This window comes from Eptatretus burgeri, chromosome 5, assembly GCF_056783735.1.
Source record: "Eptatretus burgeri isolate ZD-2024b chromosome 5, Ebu_testis_v1, whole genome shotgun sequence".
Taxonomy (NCBI): domain Eukaryota; kingdom Metazoa; phylum Chordata; class Myxini; order Myxiniformes; family Myxinidae; genus Eptatretus; species Eptatretus burgeri.
The window spans coordinates 23,798,016-23,817,503 of NC_140965.1; the positions used below are offsets into that span (position 1 = coordinate 23,798,016).

Here is a 19,488-nt window from a genome sequence, read left to right on the forward strand (position 1 = left end):
CAACGAAGCGATGGGTCTTATATATTCTGGAAAAAATAATAACATGAACCCCTCCCGTGGTGGCTCATTTGTATGGAGCAGGTACTTCCAGTATTGATAAAGAGATGATTAGATATGTATATGTAATCCAATTTACTCAAATGATAGTGTGACAGGGGAATATGCCTGGTGTTGGCTTAATGGTTAGGGTGGTGGGCTTGGGATCCTAGGATCCTGAGTTCAAATCCCACTCTGCTGTTGAATTAACACCAGGTGGGGTTGACTCTGTCTGTCATCCTTCCGAGGTCGGCAAAATGAGTGCCAGCTTGCCGGTATCCTGTGTCGGAGTGGCGACCCATCCAGGATTGTGCCCGATAGCCAAGGAGACTGCTTAGGCAGCACGAATGCGCTGCACAGAGTCTGGTCCCAATGGAATGGAATGGGGGCAAATGTGATTTCCCCCTCCCCAGGAATAAAGAGGGGGTGAAGAATGAAGAGAATGAAAGAAGTAGATGTGTCAGAGGGAAACAGACAAGGAACCGGGCAAACTTTCTTTGACTCACCCAAAATGGCCAACAATTTTTCACATTAAATATATTAGTGTGCAGTTGTGAGCATGGGTGTCGACCCAAGGGGATGGGAAGGTGGGAATGAGTATGTAATCACTCAAATGATCAAAACATTTATGGCAAATTTATTTTCTGCAATTTATGCTCAACCCAATTTTTTTTAATTCACTATGATGATTTTTCACTGACAATTAGCTTTACGACCGGAGGTCGGGATGTTTTTTTTTCTCCAGAGGTTATATATTTTTTTTTACAAGGTCCCAACAAAGGTACACAAATATTAATATGCACACTAACTGAGGAGTCTTGCACGCAGAAAGTTAGTTCACTTCTAAATAAAATTCTCAGAGTGCATTAGTGCATCAAATCAAATCACAAAACAACAAAGACGTCACAAAAGAAAAATGTAACCACATCAGTTAGCACCTCCATATTCAGAAGAGACAAGCCTCAGTGTCGGAGTATTAAAAAAACGAACAGCAGGAGGGACTTGAGAAAAGTACCAAAGGATGCCACTCACTCTTAACTCTGTCTGGTCAAAAAAAAAATCTACGACAACACCAGATGGCAGAGGCACATCCAAAGACTGATTCAGATAAACAAGATCAAGCTCTGATAGAAGATGTGGCCCCTTGAACCTGGATCTTCATCGACGCAAGTTCCTGAATCAGCTGCGAATAAATGAAGATATCAAGTGTCAGGATGTCGAGAAAACCCCCTCATTAAAAATATGACGTCTAAAAGTGCAGATACTGTTCTTTACTTCTCTACACACACCATGTGTCCCACCAGCCAACAATGTGTGAGTTCAAGAAAGATAATGATGGGACGTTCCCAGCAAAATGGTTTAAGATGTCCCTGACTGCATCAATGGAGTAGCAAGGCAGCCCATATACTGACATGGGGTCGTATTTTGTCATGTTTGCCAACAGGCACAACTTTGGAGAGTGCTAGCAACAGACTCAGTGGTGTAATAGGTAGAGCGTCTACTTGAAATCTAAGAGATCGGAGGTTCAAACCCCGGCCGAGTCATGCCAAGGACATTGAAGTGGTACGTGCTGAATCCTTGCTTGATATTCAGCATTTGAAAGGATACGAGCATGGACAATCCCTTTTGGTTGGCATCCCTGGGCACTTCCCCCAAGATCGCAATGGTTTTGTTTGTCTCCTCCAGTGTGTGTATGCGTGTGCGTCCTCATTTACGATCCTTAGATCATGTAAAAATACACAGGCAAGTCAGAAGATGCATTTTGTGAACGAGTGTACATCATACACAAACTGTAAAAAAGCAATAGACAATCATAAAGCATGAGAGAAGTGAGTCGCACCGCTGCCTTGTGCATAAAATGCCCAGGATCTGGTGCCTCGGGTGAAAGTTTAGCAGCAGAGCCTGACAAAAGTGCGAGACAAATAATCACATAGATATCTCAAGAGTGTCTTTTCAAGTCTGAATACCTGGCTCAGCAAGGACTAGCAATCTGAGGTTATCAAGATCTTAAGAGCATTTTTCACAAGTTGCTCTGCTTGCACTGTGAAGACATTGAGGGTCGAAGCCAATTTATTGAAGAGTAATAATGCATGGACATCACACCAGATTCAGGAGGAAATGATAGAAACGACGTCTGTCACTGTCGTGCGCATGCTAGCTTCTGAAATGCAGGGCCATACATTGACCATTGTCACAGATGAAACTGGCCACATAGCGGGAATTCAACAACTGCGTGTGTGTGTATGGATGGTCACAGATGACGTAGAGGTTGAAGAGCATGTTTGTGGGCTACGTTCACAAGAGAAGTGTGACACAGAGACTATTTTCAGAACTGTGAGGATGTGTAATTGCTACAGTACAACCTTCCACAATCCCAGCTTGTGCCTTGCGGCATGTTTCGGGGTTGCAACAACATTTCAAGGACATTGCGGCAGAGTAGCCAAAAAATTAAACGATGAAGAAAACCTGCGTAACAACCACACATTGCTCTGTGCACTTCATGAATCTTGCTGTGCAAGACACCGTGAAGACTGTTTCACAACTGTGAAACTTCCTGACCCTCGTTACAGACTTGATCAAATTCATTCAGGATTCACCAAAGAGGTGTGGGAATGTTAAGTCTACCACCTGCCCCCTCTGCCCAACCAGGTTCACGGTTATATATTGTTACGGTGACAGAACCAAGATCCGAATCCCACGGGGGACTAAGTGGACACAAGGTCAAAATCTTCCACCTGGACGGTCATCAATTTAGCGACGGATAGTCCGTGTGCTTTGTACATTGTCCACCGGAAAAGCCAACAAGATCTTTACTTCGGTTTTCGATGAACAGAAACTCCAACGAGTCTGTCGTCTGTGATGTGTTCATCAATTCGAAAGGATGGGAGCCGAGCAAGACCCTTGACAAACCACCGTGTTTGTCCCCTCCTAACAAGGGGTTTTCGCACCAATTTCCAATGGTCGCGGCTTTACTCACGCCATGGTATATCGTTTCCAATTCTGGACAGTGCACCAGACCGACTCTCAAGTGGTGGAAGAACAGGATTTATTAAAAGTGAAGGATGGGAATAACAAGGAAGTAATTATAAGGAACGATTAAAAGAATTCTCATGCAAAACCACTATTAACCGTGCTCACGATGCTCTCAATGGCTTACATGATATCTTAGGACCAACCACTCACAAGCAGGTGACAGCAAGAGGGGGAGACAAGACTTAAGGAGAGCCTGTCCACATGCTATGGTTGCGCATGGTGGTTTAGCCACAGCGGGAGTGGCGAGCCTAGTTCAGCGGGACGTCAGTTTGAATGCAGTCGTGCTGCGGCTCTGGACATGGGGCTTGTTCTGCCACATGGTGTCTCATGTCGTAACGTCCTTGCCCTTTGCAGCACTTACGCGATTGTGACGACACTGCCCGGCAGTGAATACTTCAGGCTCTTCAGAAGTGTGCAGAGAAAAAGACATTGCCAGAACGAATGAGCGACAAGACGTGTTTCCAGAGTGCTAATGACCAGACAGAGATCCAAGGCAGACCATTTGTGCCCAAGCATCGACTTTTATATCCTTGCCCCCCCCCCCCACCTTCCCTGAGCTGGCAGAGCTTTGAGAGGGTATGAGTATCCACTCCTCAGTGGTAGGGGCATTTCCACCTTGTTTCCTCATGCTGCTCACCTGTCTCAAATGTACTCAAGAGGACAAGAGAAATTAGAAACACATCGTCAGATTCTAACAGGGAACGTTATGGAGAATTACGGAGTGGGAATGGGAGGACTTGGACACATGCATAATGGCAGGGTGACTCTGGAGGTCTATAAAACTCATCGACACATCTCCTTTCATTATACACAGAAACCAAACAGTTATGCTGGACGTTAATTAATTAAATAACTCGTCTATCTTACTCCCTATACCCCCTTTGGCCATTCCTGCAACAATATAAAGCCCTGGGTCATCCGAAAAGGCAACTACTGGCAGTGTGTCAGGCATTGATTGTCATAGAATATCAAACGGATAACAGGAACATGCGGGCCCATGCTCGTGGGTTGTATGACTCCACTAGTAGATTTGACTTCATCATGCCTCACTCAATGAGTCCAGCACTATTTGAGTTGATTGACCGGCTCAGTACAGCTCTTCAAGAAACATGGGTGTCAACTAGTCAATCGGCTGAACTGACACAGCTTGCGATCAATGACCGGAGAGCAAAGAGATCCAAAGCAGTCTGTTATGAAATGTGGGGAAAGACCGTGAAAGAAGCTGAGGATCATGATCAAGGGGGAACCACAGCTCTCTCACCAGTGCCGAGTGCCACAGCTATTCCAGCATTTGTATGATGCTTTGGACAATGCATTGTCAGGCCTCCTTAGAATGGATAAAATCAGAGTCTGCCAGTGCTGACAACCAGGGAAGATCTACTTTGAGATGCCTGAGATGGAAACGGCATGCCTCATGGGTTGTTGCAGTAAATAGTTCCACACCTTGGACATGACTTGGATGGGTTTTGTCTGACTTTGGGTATCGGAAAGTCTTTGCGTCATCAGCGATTCCTGAAATCATCAATTGCATCGCTTCTATGGAGATTAAGAAAATTGTCCCAAAAAAGGTGAAGCTTTGCAAGTTGTACCTCATCCACACAGTTACGACAGCCACTGACTTCATGACGCTCTTTCAGTAGACGGCGGAAGTTTTAATATTTCGTGAGATCCACGATGATTCAGCATCGTTTGAACTTTGCTGATCCTGTCCTTCTATCAAGACAAAGTTGACTCCTTGAACATGGTGAAACTTCCAAACAAATTCATTTCTTGTGGTGACAGGAAGTCACCACATTTCTGTACCGCTGATGTGCTGCTCTCTGCTGGTTCAGGCAGGAATTTGGAATTTGTCCATGGTGCCAGCGACAGCTCTCCTCCTCTTCGTGAAGGACAGCATGGGATCTTTAACATCCACCAACAAATGCCCCAGATGAGATGCCCTTTTCACATCCATCCGAGGGACGGCACACACAATGATGAATCATCCTACCTGTGAAACACCAGGATGACAGTTTAAATATGGGTTGGGATTCTAACCTCGGCTAGACAGCTTAGAGGCAAATGTGCGTACATCTTGGCCACCCGAACAGCCCCACCATATCTGCTCAATTCCAGAATAAAGTGAACTTTCAGATCAATTGTGAGACTTTTGCTCAGTTGAGTGATCATTGCACACACATATAAATATATATATATATATATATATATATATATATATATATATATATATATATATATATATATATATATATATATAAAAAGACCGTTTTTACAGCCATTTTTCCCTGCTGTGCAGGGGTTTGGCTTTTTCTTGAGGCAATGTTTTATGGCCGGATGCCCTTCCTGACGCCAACCCTGGTCGCCTCTTACGACACACAGGGATATGGTACACCTATTCTAACCGGCGCATACACCGGGACCAGTACACTGGCACCCATTTCGCCGACCTCGGAAGGATGACAGGCTGAGTCAACCCCCTGGTGTTAATTCAGCAGCCAACGGGGCTTGAACTCAGGACCCTTGGATCCCAAGCCGCCACCCTAACCACTAAGCCAACACCAGGCTTATAAACAATATACATACATACATACATACATACATACATACATACATACATACATACATACATACATACATACATACATGTATGTTGTGGATTTCAGATTTGTTGGACGCCGATTTGTTGTGGATTTCAGAATCGGATCCGAGTAATGCACACAACATCCAGGTCCTCACACAGTTATTTCCAAAAATGCATGTTCAGAATAGACCCATCCCCTTGCCTGGTGGGATTCTAACTCTTTGATGCGTTGAAGAAGGGTAAAGAACAGGTTCCCTTTCTTTCTCATGGGATAACATTTTCCTCTTTACCACACGTTCATGACATATGATTTTACTTCAATTTACATTTCCACATGAGCGATATTCACCGTTCAGGCACGCGATAAGATAGCCCTGAGCCCAACGGAGACTTCTTCTATTCCCTTTCCATCAAGACACATTGGACTTGCAGGACATTTGAGTCATTAATCACATCATAAGCTTTTCCTGAACAGTTCATTCTAACGGTCAAACACGGCTGTGGTCTCGGATCATCTACTTCAGGTCCCACCTTTTTCCATTGACGTTCGACACCCATTTCCTTTAATCGACGTTTGACACCAATCTTTTTCCATCGGCGATCGACACCCCGTTCAGCATCTCTGTGGATGCTAACTGACTCTTCTTCATATTGGGCTGAACAAAGAAGTGATCATTGCCCATTGACGTTTTGTGAGCGCTTCATGTTTTCGCTCAGTTGTTCCAGCAAATGGCTGCTTTCTGGTGTTCGTCCACCACCCCGAACATGGCGTCATAAACCAGGCCTGTGTTAATTGGGAGTTGCATCTTGTTCGATGGTCAGGAGAGAATGACCACGAGAATTGATGGTTGGAGGTCGTGTGCAGTGATGCGCCAATAGGCATGCTGGATTTGGCTGAAGTCATGCTTGACGCTCCACCCACACTGGTCACCTATAAAAGGAAGGCAGGACTGCCTTGTAAGCAGTTGGTGAGAGATCCTGATCGCAGTTGGTGAGAGATCCTGATCGCAGTTGGTGAGATATCCTGATCGCAGTTGGTGAGAGATCCTGATCGCAGTTGGTGAGAGATCCTGATCACAGTTGGTGAGAGATCCTGATCGTGATTGGTGAGAGATCCTGATCGTGATTGGTGAGAGATCCTGATCGTGATTGGTGAGAGATCCTGATCGTGATTGGTGAGAGATCCTGATCGCAGTTGGTGAGAGATCCTGATCGCAGTTGGTGAGAGATCCTGATTGCAGTTGGTGAGAGATCCTGATCGCAGTTGGTGAGAGATCCTGATTGCAGTTGGTGAGAGATCCTGATCGCAGTTGGTGAGAGATCCTGATCGCAGTTAGTGAGAGATCCTGATCACAGCTTGTGAGAGATCCTGATCGTGCTCGGTGAGAGATCTTGATCGTGATTGGTGAGAGATCCCGATGATAGTTGGTGAGAGATCCTGCTGATGGTTGGTGACAGCTCCTGACGGTTGAGGACAGCAGCAATGGCAGTTGGTAATCGTTGGATTGTTCCTGCTGGTTCTGCTCGGTACCTGGTTCTTGGTGTACCTGGCTCTTGGCGTTACCTAGTTCTTGGCATACCTGGCTCTTGGTGTACCTGGTTCTTGGCATGGTTGGTTCCTGTGGGTGACGACATGACGTTGATTGGTGTTCGAGCCTGTTTGCGGGTGGGTGCGTGGCGAGGCAGGGCGCTGGCAGCGGAAATGAGCCGGGCTGTGGAAAGCTCATTTGGAGAGGCAGACCAAGGCATGCTCATACATTTTCGGTCATTTTCGTAGACGCACAACGACTTCTGCCTTGGTAAGCCGAGACCGGATTTCTTTTCCCACTGATTTATCTGCTGGGTACCCATGTGTAGTGTTTAAGTGTTAAGTAAGGCATAGTGATAAGCATCTGCTCTTTGTCCATTTTTCTATAAATGCTTGTTGAATTCTTTATTTGTTTGAGATTATTTTGTTGATGGAACATTTGATTGATTTGAAGTCATCCATTTAATCAACAAGGAAATAAAAAGTTCTTCAGTTTATTTATTTTTCTTATTAATAAATTTTTTGTTGACATTTCAACCTATCCATGATTGCCATTTCCTTCCATTGATCCTGCATTGTCCAAACCTAAATCAATTGGGAAATTATAATTCCTAAACTAATTAACCTGTCATAGTCGGCGTGCACCAGCAGTAAATGCTCGGCTACATCACTTAAGATCTAATCAAGATAAGAGTGGTGCATCGCCGAGGGCGCGTTCCCCGGTCAGGAGGCCACGTGACCTCTAGTTAAACAGCAAATTAGATGGTGGACACTGGAACTCATGGTTAGCTGATTGGCATCGTGGTTGTTGAGCAATCCACCACACCACAAAGTTAATTGTGAGCGGTGGCCCCAGGTCCGGTTCTTCCGAGGAGAAATGAGGATTAACCCCCTCATAATACACTCGATACCCGTGGCCGTAACAATATGCACATATATATATATATATATATATATATATATATATATATATATATATATATATATATATATATATATATATATGTAAACAATTGACCCCTCCCACACTCCTCAAGCCGAAGAAGCTACATAAAGCATCCCAAAAAGACCCACACAAGGTAAGCGCTATGCTGTTTCAAACCCTTCCCAGAGTTCCTCAACAACTATAAAGACGTTCACACATAGTACACACAAGAGAATGCCAATGCTACACACTCCTTCCACTGCCGGACCAGTTTCATCGCTTCTTGGCAAATCATTAGTGCAGACAGCAATACAAACCATTGAGGCTCCCAAGCGTGCACTACGTGCAACCATCAAAAGCAGTCAATATATAAATAAAGACTCACCCACATCTCTCACCTGTGAATGGAGGGAATAGCCAATCAGCTCTCACCTTATCAATGAAACTGAGGTGGCTGGGATGATATAAACAATTGACCCCTGTCACACTCCTCTCGCTGAAGAAACTGCATAAAGCAACCCATGAAGACCTACACAAGGTAAGTGCAATGCTGTTTTGAACCCTTCCCAGAGTTCCTCAACAACTATAAAGACATTCACACATAGTACTCAGATGAGAATCCCAATGCTACACACCCCCTATGCTACACAAGCAGTCAATATATAAATAAAGAAAGACCCACCCACATCTTGAGGAACTCTGGGAAGGGTTTGAAACAGCATAACGCTTACCTTGTGAATGTCTTCTTAGGTTGCTTTATGCAGATTCTTCGGCTAGATAAGTGTGGAACGTGTCAATTGTTTATATAATCCAAGCCACCTGGGTTTAGTTGATTAGGTGAAAGCTGATTGGCGATTCCCTCCATTCACAGGTGAGAGATGTGGGTTGGTCTTTCCATGTCATATATATGTATGTGTATATATATATACACATACACACACACACACACACATATCGATCTTTTTTGCTGATTGTTGACTTCATAATGACATTCACAGGTATTTATAGCCACTGAGAAGTAAACTGAGCTATCCAGTATGATACAACTTCTGAGAAAAGGGGTTGAAGATTCGGATTCCCATTTCGAATCACATTTCTCTCATTGAACAAAGATTGGGATCGGCCTCAAGTTCCTCTTTAAAAAATACCATCAATGCCAAAAGTGTACTGACCTTGAAATATTGCTTTCGTTCACTTCATTCATTCTGGTCCTGGATGTGGTTCATTCGTACTTCTCAGAGAAGTGGAGGTAAAGCTGCATTTACAGCAGAGCCAGTCAAATCATTCAGGGTCAAAGCAAGATGGCAGGCAACAGCCATGTGTACTGTGGAACAAAGGTGTATCATTGAGTTTCATGTGGAGGAGAACATCAACTTAACTGAAAACTAGAAGGGCATTCGGTAGACGTATACCTCTGCCAGGCTGTTTACTTTACATTTTGTATCCCACTGATAGGCCGGATGTGGATCCGGACCTGAACTAAAATTTAATCTGCTTCTTCTTGTCACCTACCCAACTCATCCACCAAGTTTCAACCAAATCCGTCTAACTTTTTGAGATATCCTGCTATATGTCGTTTTTAGCCCCATCACTCAAATGTGAAGAGTCACTTTAAGAATTCTCGAATCTGGATCCAGATTCAGATCTTCATCAGAATCTAATCCATTCTTCCTTGGTACATACCCAACCTGTCCACCAAGTTTCGTCCAAATCCGTCCATAACGTTTTGAGATATCGTCCTATATATATCGTTTTTGGCCCTATCTCTCAATGATGAAAAATCACTTTTGACATTCTCGGATCCAGATCCAGATCCGAATCTTCACCAAAATTGAATCATTTCGTCGGTGTCACATACCCAGGCTCTTCTCCAAATTTCGTCCAAATCTGTTCACAAGTTTTTGAGATATTTTGTTTTCAAACAAACAGACAGACTGGTGAAAACATAACCTCTGTCCACCTTCGGTGGTGGAGGTAATTACAGGAGGCTGTCTGCACAATTTGCCAACACTTGGCTAGCATGTCGTCTTTTGTTTACATGGTACAGTGTGTACAAAAAATGGCTGTGCATTAGTGAGCAATCTTGAACAGTTTAATTTACAACCAACTGCTGTCACCAGAGTAGACGTGAAACGTGCTGAACAGCTTGTTTTGAATAATCTCCAGATTGCTATTCGAGAAATCACAGAAGAATATGAAAGTGTTGATATAGTATGGAAACAATCTCTCTTTCTCACTTAAAATTCAACAAGGCCGGCACAAGGTGCGTACCAGAAGATTCGATCAAAAAGCAACTCCTGTGGCCTTGGAATGCTACCAAAAGGAAGGAGATGGTTTGTTGAAGAATATTGTGATGTGACAGTCCCTTCATTTCCTGCCGAGGTCATAGTGAGCCAAAACAGAGTGGAGACGTCTTCGTTCCCTACGACCAAAAGGATTCAACGCTCAGCCATCGGTCAGAAGGTTTTTGGCAAGTGTTTTAGCACCTCAACATGAATGTGGGGAAACGATCAATGCACACTTAGACAATGAATGAATTGATTCGAGCAATACACAGATGAAGGTCAGGTATAACTTTATAGCATTTTAACACTCACCCTCACATGGCAACTGTGACTACTACTCAAGCGAGAGTCATTGGAAAGTTTAAAATCATTCCCCGTGCAGTCCACCCTTTTAATATTGTGATATTTCACTTATTTTGGACCACTCAAAGAACACTTCGATTTCGTTAAGTTACGGAATGATGAAAATGTCAAAGCATGTGTTCTGAAATGGCTGTGTGCCTGTCTGGAGATAACATCAAGGTGCGATCACCTGGATGGGACAAATGTGGGCATTTAGCAGGGGAAGATCTTGAGAATACATCAAGTTACCTCAATGATCATGTACTTGTTAATTTTATGGAATAAAATGTCCACCACAACTTTAAATTACCATCATAATGTATTCATAGCACTTGGGTTATAAAAATAACAAACTGTCAAAGGTGATGAGTTCATGACTTGAATAGATATTGTCTGGACCACGATAATCGTTTTGTGCCAACTTGAGTAGTTGTATTAAGTTTAGCCCTTTGTTAGTGGTAGCTATCATTGATAAAAAAATTTTTAATTGAAATAATACAGTTGTTAGAGGGAATATAAAGAAGCACTATTCAAAAAGATAAGAGGAAAATAAATAATGCAGATTTGCTCGGACATGAAGCGAGGAAGACTTTGAATTGAAGCCGTCACCGGAGCCTCTGCCTGCTCATGTCCATTGGTTTTTGCTGTACTGCCTGATATGTTTTTGCCACTCATAAGTGGCCGTTTGATGACCGGACATAAGTCTGAGCAGGTGAGAATGACTCGTATTGCTCGAATATTCTGGAACTTTCATTATGCCAGACTGGATTTGGAACATGATTTTGAGAGTCGCCAGGTTGAAATCATTAGATAGGTCTCTAATACGAGTGTCGATACATATAAGAGGTGTGTGTGTGTGTGTGTGTGTGTGTGTGTGTGTGTGTGTGTGTTCGTGCACGTATGCAAATTGTTGGCTGCTATCTACACACGTGGGTTGACCCCAGAAGGCAAAATGGAGACCTAATAGGTCTCAATGTATCTGTGTCACCATTTTTCTTAGAGATGGCCAAACGGATCTTCATCAAACTTTCAGAAAATTTTGAAAAAAAGTTTGATTGTTTTGGATGTTTTTTTTTCATCGCTCTTTCGTGCCAAAGTCTTTGTAAATGATCTCTGACCTCATTCCTTAGTGGGTATGGGGAAGTGTTCTAGACCCCCGCCACAAAAAATTGATTTCTTCAAAATGCCAACAGGATTAGAGCAGCACCAGGCAATGCTGGGTACCCATGCTCGTCTTATATTAAATATATAATACAAAAGCAGGCTATTAAGACCATCACTAGTGCACTATCTATCTTTTTATGTGCTCTATCTTTTTTTTTAATTGTAAGCATCAAGCAAGGAGGCAGTACGTATCATTTTTAAAGTCTTTGTTATGACCCCTGCCAGGATTTACTTGTACATCATCTAACATCTCACTTGTACACCTGAGTTCTTAGCCGAGGATGCAACAAAATAATTGTCAAAATAGCCTTCTCTGTCTGATTATTAGTTTTGGTCATTGATGGATGACAAAGGAATTTAATTGAACTGGTCAATGTGATGTGGACTTCAAGACACTTTCTTTTATTCTGTAGGGAGACACTGGAGATCATGGTCGGACCGGAGACCGTGGTTTTGTCGGACCCAAGGTAACAATAGTATCTTTACCATGGCAGTTTCTGCTGTGAACTTACTGGATTATATAAATGCCATGGTTGATGGTCATTCTTCAAAAGTAGGAAGCTTTACATCTGAACAATCAGCCAAACTACTATATGTATGTATATATATATATGGAATATTTCTCAATGATGAAATTATACAACTTGTGTGTGTGTGTGTGTGTGTGTGTGTGTATATATATATATATATATATATATATATATATATATATATATATATATATATATATATATATATATATATATATATATATATATATATCAGGGTGTGCTTACATATTGTTATGCAGCCTTGCTGCATACAAATCATGGTTGCTCACCTGGATTTCATTTTTATTTCATTTTGTTTTGTTGTTTTTTTTTTTTTAATATATTTTCATTTACGGACGCTTTCCAGAAATTCTGTGATTTCTTTTCCTGGTGTATTGGCTTCGATGTCCGTCGGTGCACAAAATTACCGTGCTACCCATTGTCTCGGGTCACTCACCTGCATTTAAAATTTTTTTTTTCATTTATTTATATTTTCATTTATGGATGTTGTTCGACAATTCTGTGATTTTTTTTTTCCATTGTGCTGGCTTCGATGTCCATCGGCACACAAAATTTCAGCTTTCTACGTCACCGGGAAGGCATCTCACTTGTACACCTGAGCTTAAATGTTAGTCAGTCAGTAGTTAGAAAGACCTTTATATGTTAGATATATTGCAGTATTTTGTCAGAATGCTGATGGATACTCTTTGATATATTTCTCTTTTTATTTATCCTTTCATCCCTAACCTGTAATTGATCAGGGTTTCCAGGGAAAGTTGGGCCCACAAGGTATTCAAGGACATGAAGGAGAAAAGGTAATTGTTTAATTAGACTGTTTGATTTGTTTTGAAAACTTTGAACCATTTTCTTGTGTAATTCAAAGTGTTGTTTGTTGTGTTTGAATAGAAATCCCATCGGTCGTTGCACTCCAGAGGGAAGAGAAATCCTCGTCACAGGAATTCCCCACATTTGGATGATTTACTCTTATATTAACTGATAATAATTAACTTAATCCAACTTAAAATTTACATCCATTCCTTTTTTAACTTTCAAATCTCATTTAATCTCTTGGCAAGTTATATCACCAGTGCACACTGATACACACAAGTTATATCACCTCCCCAGATTGACAAGGATTTACAAGAAACTATTGAATGACTATTGTCACTACCTTTGGAGAGAGATAATTCCATGCATTCCCCACTCTGAGTGAAAGACCCCTGCCTTACTAGCATCTTAAATCTCCTCTTCTTCACTCTTAAACTGTGCCCCCTTGTCCTGCCAGTGTCTATTCTGCTGAAATCCTCTTCTGCACCTATTTTGTCTCTTACCTTCATTATCTTAAAAATCTCTATCAGATTCCCTCGCAACTGCCTCCTTTCTTCGCTGCTCTTCATGGCTTAGTCTAGCTGCTCTATGTAGGACCCTTTCTCAGGCAACTATGTCCTTCCACAGATGCGATGAACAAAACTGATCACAATATTCCAGTTGAGGCCTCATTGACTTCCTGTACAGAATTAGCACAACCTCTTTTGATTTATAATTTATCCCTCCTGCAAATGAAACCCAAAACCCTGTTTGTGAATCGGATATCCAACCATCCATTGGGACCATACTCTGTGCAGAGCATTGGTGATGCTTAAGCAGTCTCCTTGGCTATCGGACACAATCCTGGACGGGTCGCCACTCCGACACTGGCACTCATTTTGCTGGCGTCGGAAGGATGACAGGCAGAGTCAACCCCACCTGTTATTAATTCAACAGCCAAGTGGGATTTGAATTCAGGATTCTAGGATCCCAAGCCCATCACTGTACCCATTAAGCCAACACCAGGCATAATCGGATATGCTGAATGAATATTATACCTATCGTTGCCTGGCACTGTGATGTCTGCTTACCCCTCTCCACCACCCCTCCCCTACAGCTATCATCACGCCCCCCCCCCCCCAAGATCCTTTTCCTGTGTCACATGCTCCAAGATGGCACCCTTGCATTATAAAACCCCTATTTTCATTATTCTTACCCATCCCCAGCACCTTTACATTTCCTTGTATTGAACTGCATCTGCCAATCTTTTGGCCAGTCCATTAAAATATCCAGACTTTCCTGAATCTGATCACGCTCCCACCCAAACCCCCTTTGTTTGAAGGTAAATCCCCACTTGGTGAGTTTAGCGGGTAGAAAGATGGATCAGAATCTGCTTTTCCTTAATAATAATAATAATAATAATAATAATAATAATAATAATAATAGTAATAATAGTCCCTTACCAGGAACTTCAATGCAGGAGGAGGTCATTAGGCCCATCAAAGCCTGTATTAGTATTGCCAATCTGTGGTCGTTTGTCCATGCTCTATGATTTTAAATGCAGAGCATTAAGCAAGGAAGCAGCACATACCGTTTGTCAAAGTCTTTGGTATAACTCAGCTGGAGGTTGAACCAATGACCTCCAAGTCTGCTTTCAAAAAAAATGAAATGTAAAGGAATAGCGACCGCTCGAACACCACTAGCCAGTGGTGGTAATCGCTCCTTTGCCCAATCCTGTCTACACATTTGTTGGAGTAATGTGATGCTGATTGTTCTCCATTGTAATTTGGTTATAATATCTAGAAATAACTTGGTTGGCGTCACTACCATGACTCTAATTTCAATGCATGCCATCTCTGCTACAGCAACGTTTCTCTTAAGGAAATGTAATTTTATTCCACAGGGATCTGATGGGCTTATCGGACCAAAGGGTGACAAAGGACTTGATGGAGACCCGGTATGAATTTCTTGGTGTGTGAAGGAATGCTGTGAAGGAAACCTCGTTGGGACTTGCGCAACTATAAACTCTTCTCCTTGTGATCTTTTCCCAATAAATCGGGTTGGCTGCTCATCAAGCGTGGATGTTTGGTCTTCGCCTTTCGTTAACCGGCTGGCCAAGCCTGATGTTTGACTGAAGCTGGCAGGAATTTGAAATTTGTCTGGGTGCCAGTGATAACTCACATACTCTCTGATATTTTAAAGACTCTGTGGAATTGTGACTGTCCACCATCTACTATTATAGTAGACGTGTCCATAGCTTAACATCGACGAGAGAGGGAGAGAGAGGGAGAGAGCACACTGTGATTCAACACCTTCATTGTGAAGCTCAAATCATCATTTCATAATTATGCTGAGAATTGAACCCAGACGAGACAGCTCACATGTAGGTCTGCTACCTTTGTACCACTATGTTGGATAATTTTCCAACTCGATTGTTTACCAAAGAAAAGCACAAATATTTTCATGTCATTATTTACCCGAGCTTTATAAGGCCCATGCATGGCCCATGTTATAAATATTAAACATTTCCAGGGTTACAATTTTTCCCCATAAGCCAAAAATACAATTTTGAAAGGTCATGGAACAGTTTTGAAACGTGTACACACGCGCGTGACGTCAACAACAAATATGGGGGTGGGAGAAAATGCAAACACAATAAAACAGCAAAATGTTAGTCTGGATTAATCTTCTATCGACACTAAATAATGGAGGGAAAGTATGTTGTGTGTTTCATCAACTCGTCCAAGACGATTTACCGAGGGAGCTGAAAAATTTCAGGGATTACGTTTGATTCCAACAAATTTTGTAAAAACAAAAATTCTGCCCATCTTGGCATTTTCTTCCTTTGGGGGGAGGGTGGGTGCAATTTGAATTATCCAAACTATATGACTACAATGTATTATACAGTATATGCACAAAAGCAGTACGCAGGTTTTCACTTCATATACATAACCCGGGTTAATTTTTATTTTCGAGAGCGATCGACGCAGCGGTTTGCTGCCTATACACCACCCAAATATAGGGACGTGTCAGAATCAGAAGAATGTGTTCATGCTTGGAACAAGTTCGTCTGTAGGGTGTGTACTTTGCGAGGGTATTAATAATCATAAAGATAATAACATGACCCACCCCCTGCCACTCCCAACGGGAGCATATGCTTCAAGTGAACACAGTCAAATTAATAAAACTAAAATTGATATGAAATTAAAAGATTATAGAGTTTAGTGGTATAATCAAGATATGATAAAAAATTTAATGTTATAATAATATAAAATGATAATGCGTATCATATTACTTATTCCCGAAATGCACATTAATATTTTTGCAATTTTTCTTCTTCAGGGAGACCCAGGCATGAGGGGTGATGATGGCAAAAATGGTCCACCTGGAAAGCAGGTAAAAGCTATATTGAAGTTGAAAAATATACTCTATGTAGTGTTGACCTTCACCATTCTGACATTCAAATTCCCTCTCTTAATTTAGCTAACTCACAAAAATTACAGAAGGGTTAGCGACACAAAAGTCACGAACTCACAAAAGCAACCAACGGGTTGTCGATTGCATCCAGTTCATCAGACTTCATAAATAAAATCCAGGCATTGTTTGAACGTTTATTTCATTATTAATTTATACCCTGTCCTATCGCCAGGGTGATCATGGATTTATGGGCGAAGATGGGCCTGATGGTGACAAAGGAGAAAAGGTAATATCATCGAGCTTGATGAGCTCTGTCAAGGCAATAGCATTGATTGTCGTTTGTTGTTTACAATTTTAAAGAACGATGTTTTTGTTGATTATGGTGCTTCAAGGTGCTCCTGATCTCAACCAGCAATGTCACCTACTGAATGAAGTTTTTGACTATTTTTAATCTTCCATCAACATGATTACATCGGCAATATATCGCAGCACAACTCCAGCACAACTCCACAACTCCATCAAGGTCAGGTCAGATTAGATTTGTGACTTGCGACAGGTACCATGTAAACCTGCACTAACCTATTCCATGGTCGGGTTGTCGGTGATGAAACCGTCTCCCCCACCAAGCTTCTTGGTGAGGAGGGTGTATGATATGGACACCCAGCAGGATTAAAAACAAAACCTGTCAAAGGGCGGAGGAGCTCCTTGTGAGCCAACGGCCATCCATATCTAGTGCCCAACTGTGTCTGCGGACGTCCTCCTGCAGTTGGGTTACTTTTTATTAGGAGGTTGGTGGCAGGATTTGTACTCCGGCCACCGTAAAACACTTCATCCCACGAAACGTACCAAAAGCAAAAATTAAATCTGAAAACCCACTCCCTGGCACTACCTCCTGTGCAGATGCCCTACGGAGAGCAGCTCAACGGATGACGGGATTGGGGCAAAGCCTTAGGGAACCCAAATCTTTGATGACAGGAGGGAAACCACAGGGAAACCTTCCAGGGTCAGATTGCGGTTGTGTGTGTCGGGGTGGTGCTGAGGTGTCATCCACCAGACGGCGGTCTCCTTGGGTTAACCTGAGGCGGTCCCTTCGGTGGGTGCCTGGAATGTCCCATCCCTAAGAGAGGATGATCACCTGTCTCTGTTATCATCTGAGCTCAAGCATTTGAACATCGGTATTGCAGCACTCTGAGGTTCGGAGACCGGATTGTGGCGAGATCAGGGCAGGTGGTGACACGCACTATTGGTCTGGTTGCTCTGATGGTTACCATGCCTAAGGGTTGCTGTAGCTGTGTCCAATAAGTTGACTCCAATGATAATTGAGGTAACACCAGTCAATGAGCATATTATGAGACTAAGAATTTGTCACTCCTTGGGTGTCATTTCCCTGGTCTCTGTATATACTCCGACTGAAGTGAGTGATCTCACTGTGAAAGATGCATTCTATGCCACGCTCGGGTATGTGGTTGATCAGTGCCCCAGGTGAGATACTGTTGTAGTCTTGGGGGATTTCAATGCATCAATTGGAACTGAAAGGGATGGTTATGAGACACGTGTTGGTCCCCATGGGTCAGGAACTATGAACCAGAATAGCACTAAGTTCCTTGACTTTGCAAGAAGTCATGGACTTAGGGTGGCTGGTTCATGGTTTCAGCGCCCACAAGCTCATCGCTGAACTTGGTATTCCAATGCTGGTGGTGTGGCAAAGGAGATTGACGATGTGCTCGTTGATGGTCGCCGCAGGATAATCCAGAACTGCAGGGTCTACCGGAGTGCTCAGTTCCTCCATACTGACCACAGGCGTGTTGAAGCGACTTTGAAGTTGCAGGTTAAATCCAGGAGAATGGTACCATCCCAGCCTCGGCTGGATGTTGGCAAGCTCAAGGATGAGAGGGTAGTTGAGGAGTTTGCGAACAGGCTGAGTGGAGATTTGGGGGGTCTCGGTGCTTTGGGGGGTCCTGAAGAGTTGTGGAGTGCCTTCAAGACCACCATCCTTGATGTTTCCAGTGGATGTCTTGGAACTCACTGGAGGGTGAAGAAGAATTTTGTCTCTCAAAGGACACTGGATACCATTGACCAGAGTCGCAGGGCCAGGCTGAATGGCAGAGCTGAGCTGTTCAGGGAGCTGAGGCGTAAAACTGCACGTGCACTAAGGGTGGACAAGGAGGCCGATGTGTGAGGAATTTGAGAGTGGGTAGAGCATCACCTGTGGGCAAGTGATTCTCATCCTGCGTAAAAGGGGAATTCACGCATTGCATTCCTTCAAGCCCATCCCTCGATGTACTGCAGTTGGAGCGGAAGGTGGTTTGCTCTTGTCAGAGGAGTCCGATGTGAAGGGCCGCTGGGCTGGTTATCTTGAACGGTTGTACCAGGCTGATCCCCCAGCTGTCGAGTTGGACGTCAAGGGTGTTACAATCCCTGTTGCTGACCCTCAAATCAACTCTGGTCCACTTTCGTTTGTGTAAACACAGACTGTGGTGAACCAGTTGAAATGGGGTAAAGCTCCATGGATCTGTGGCATCCATGCTGAACTTCTCAAAGCTGGTGGAAATGCTGCACTCGTGTTGTTGCATGCAGTTTTGTGCTCTGCCTGGAACACAGGCATCGTCTCAACTGACTGGAAGAGGGGCCTTTTGTCCCCCTCTGGAAAGGGAAGGGTGATCGCCAAGACTGCAACAACTACCGAGGGGTGTCGCTGCTCTCATTGCCGGGCAAGGTCTTTGCTCGGATAATTCTTGATAGGGTTCGCCACCATCTGCTTTAGCACCAGCGTCCAGAGCAGTCGGGCTTTACACCAAAGAGGTCAACGATTGACCATATCCTTGCTCTTTGGGTCCTCA

At 43.1% G+C, this 19,488-nt stretch overlaps 1 protein-coding gene across 1 annotated transcript in view; it reads left to right on the top strand.

Annotated features, from left to right (window-relative positions):
* Positions 1–19,488, top strand: part of LOC147026068 (uncharacterized) — a 155,475-nt gene that overhangs the window by 81,289 nt on the left and 54,698 nt on the right. The window contains exons 11-15 of the mRNA XM_085881096.1: positions 12,308–12,361; positions 13,186–13,239; positions 15,135–15,188; positions 16,574–16,627; positions 16,881–16,934. Of these exons, the coding sequence (XP_085737222.1) occupies positions 12,308–12,361; positions 13,186–13,239; positions 15,135–15,188; positions 16,574–16,627; positions 16,881–16,934 (270 nt within the window). The remainder of the gene's footprint in view (positions 1–12,307; positions 12,362–13,185; positions 13,240–15,134; positions 15,189–16,573; positions 16,628–16,880; positions 16,935–19,488) is intronic.